This window comes from Buceros rhinoceros, unplaced genomic scaffold (assembly GCF_000710305.1).
Source record: "Buceros rhinoceros silvestris isolate BGI_N320 unplaced genomic scaffold, ASM71030v1 scaffold4250, whole genome shotgun sequence".
Taxonomy (NCBI): domain Eukaryota; kingdom Metazoa; phylum Chordata; class Aves; order Bucerotiformes; family Bucerotidae; genus Buceros; species Buceros rhinoceros.
Window position 1 is genome coordinate 40,158 of NW_010388861.1, and position 3,016 is coordinate 43,173.

The 3,016-nt window shown below is 54.6% G+C and overlaps 1 protein-coding gene across 1 annotated transcript in view; it reads right to left on the minus strand.

The window, feature by feature from the left end:
- The window catches only part of LOC104489444 (uncharacterized protein C15orf52-like), a gene marked incomplete at its 5' end in the record, with an annotated part of 28,236 nt that overhangs the window by 23,805 nt on the left and 1,415 nt on the right, over positions 1 to 3,016 (minus strand). Inside the window, 2 exons of the mRNA XM_010131612.1 lie at positions 2,012 to 2,176; positions 2,565 to 2,627. Coding sequence (XP_010129914.1) covers positions 2,012 to 2,176; positions 2,565 to 2,627 — 228 coding nt within the window. The remainder of the gene's footprint in view (positions 1 to 2,011; positions 2,177 to 2,564; positions 2,628 to 3,016) is intronic.

Below are 3,016 nucleotides of genomic sequence, written 5' to 3' on the forward strand. Positions count from 1 at the left end.
TCAGCTGCCAGAGCTTTGCGCTGATGCAAATCCCCATCCAGGGCCCAAATTCTGAGCTACAGATTATGGAAACGACTCTGGGGGATGCAGCCCGGCCATGAGAGCAGCTTGCTCTGCAAATGTCATTGCTTCCAACACAAGCCCCCACACAGAGCTACCCGGCCATGAGAAGCCTTGGAGGAGCTCTCAAGTGTTTCAGTGGCACGGGTCTGGATGGAGGGTCGTCAGAGCTCTGAGAACTCGCTATTCCAGGAAAAGCAGCGTTTTCCCCTGACATCAGGCGGGGGTTTGGTTGTGCTGGAATGAGATTTCACTTGAAGGGGACACTGGTGCTAGTGGTAATCTCTCTGGAACAGAGGAAATGAGAGGCCGTGGTCCCTTCTCCTGAAAAATCATTCTGAAAGGCTCATTATTTCCTAAACGATTCCGTTCCTTCAAGGTGACACATCATGACTGTATAACGGCGCAGTGATTGGACTGATCTCTCCATGGGAAGAAAAGGTAACTGGAGAACCCGACCTGAACAGGCACTCGGGGCACAGAAGCGGCACAGTATGTCCAGGCTGCCTCAGAGGGAGGATCAGCTCTCTGCCTTTTGTTTACAGCCAAGGTTCCAGCGCTCCTGCCCCAGTGCGCCGGGGCAGCAGGAAGGGTGGGGATGTGCTTCATCTCCCCGCAGAATGTCTCTGCCTGGGACTCAGTTCCAAAGCCCACTCTCCCTCTGTGGCCCAGCACGCTGCTGGGCCTAAAAGGGGTCCAGGGGAGCACCGTGTGCTGCCACCGGTTCCTTTTCCCAGCGCTGCTGTGACAGACAGGGACCAGCTTTATCCCCTCACGTCTCAGCACAGCGTGGGGCCAGCTGAGGCTCTGGCTGCTTCACACCAGCGCCATGCCCAGCTGGGTGCTCTGTCTCCCATTGTCCCACTGGTGTCTTACCAGTCCTAACCAATAAATGGATGAGATTGTCTCTTGTGTTCTTTTGGAACAGATTTAACACAAGAAGTGTCACCTGCAGCCATGATCTGTCTCCAGACACCCACTAACCACAGCTGCCCTGAGATCCCCTGTGCAGATCCTGTGTTTTTCCCAAGGTGGCTCTTCTGATCCCTGTCCCATGTATCTCAGCCAACAAACTCACTAACTCCAGTGAGAACAGGACCAGTCCCCTGAGACACACTCCCAGGGAACAAAATAAGCATGTGAGGCTCGTACAGGCACGTACTTCCTTGGACATGCTGCCAATACCAACTGCCAAAGTTTTATCAAACCCTTCTTGGCAACCAAGGCCCGACATGCCGACGCTGCCGTTTGGATCATAAATTGTAGATGCGCAGACTCCGCGAGGGATGGGGCAGCGCCCGGGGCGGGGGGACGCGTTGGGATTTAAAGAATTAAGTAGCATTTCAAATAATTTGCCTTTTCACACAGTTTTTAATTAAGTCTGCAAATACTGGGTCACATTTTCTGCTCATCACGTTGGCAGCTGCAACAGAGACTAATGTCACTGTTTTTTCTTCTGCTTTTAGGACTTTTGGAATCCAGTAAGAGGGAGAAATGATGCTGTTTTTACCCCTGCACACCACTGCCTCTCTGGGAATAGCTGGGGAGTAATGCAGCTAAATCTGTCCAAGCTCCCACTTACTTCCACCCCCTTTCCAGGCACAGTGACATGATTTAACAAGCCCGGCAGTGGCCTGGGAGGGAATGAGGGGACTGATGTCTCAGAAAGGGAACTGGCTGCTCATGGCTGGATGGACCTCTGGGACTGCAAGGCCTGGGGGCAATTCTGTGCACCAGACACGGGGAGGAAAGCGTGTGGCAGCTCAGGTTGAGGACTGAGGCTGTGCTGAAGGACTGAGAAGTGAGAGAAGAGGAGCAGGATGGGAACCCTTCCCTTCAGAGGTGGGACACCGGGGGACATGCTGAGCAGAAAGTTCAACTGAGAGGCACACAGAAGCCCCTTTGTAAGTTAAGAGGCTGCAGCGTAAGAGGAATCCTCTTCCCTGCTCACCTTGGATTTGTTGTCCATGGTAACGGCCAGCTGCATCCTCTTCCCCATCCTGAATGTGAACATATGATCTGCTTCCTCCTCCTCTTCCTCTTCCTCACTGCCAATGCCGAACCCAGGGCTCGTAGGACAGGGGCTCCCCCATTTCTCGCTCACCACCCTTTTGTCCTGGAAAAGGAACCACCTCTGTCAGCAAACCCCGGCCCCTCGGCTCTCCAGCGACTCCCTTCCCCACACACACCTGCACGCGAGCGGGGTGGCCAGCTAAGGAAAGACCTCGCCCCAAGGAAGCTTCCTGCGCCCGGCGCCGTGCCGTGACATTCCTGGGAAACAAGGGGCTCGTTGTCTGCTCAGCAGCGAAACCCACAATTACAGCGGGTCTGGAAAAGCCTTTGCACTTACAAATCTGACATTTCAGACTAAAATGCCAGAGTTATAGGAAACAAATGTCCTCCTCATCTCTCTCTGCAGCACTGTGAGTTAGATCGGGAAAGCCTAAGTCCTGATGGAGATGGCCTTGGAAGCCAAGTGGGTGGCTCCTGAGGGTGGTGCTCACCATCGAGAGGGCTGGGCTATCTTGTCCATAGTGTTCAGTCTGGGTAATTGCATCTTTCAGGTCCTGTATGAGAGAAAAACGTGTGCAACAGAGCACCTCTGGAGACCAGCAGGAGCCGGGGCGTGGGTGAGAAGAGCAATGGGCTAGCCTGGATCTCACAGCCCAGGAGTGCTGACTGCACCAAGGAGGGTGGGCTGGCTCGGCAAGCTCCGCGCCAGCTCTGGCAGAGGACCTCACCCAGGGGTTAAAGCAGGATTAGGCAGGTGGTTCAGCAAGGCCCACACTGCCAGGAGGGGTGGACAGGGCTTCTCAGACACAGGTCTGGTTCGGTGAGGAAGGAGATGCCTGAGGCTTGCAGCCACTGCCCCAGTTGTGGGAAGCCCCAAAGCAACCAAGGGCTGTTTGCTTTGCTCGCTCACAAAGCCTAAGGAGACTGAGACTTTGCCCAGCCT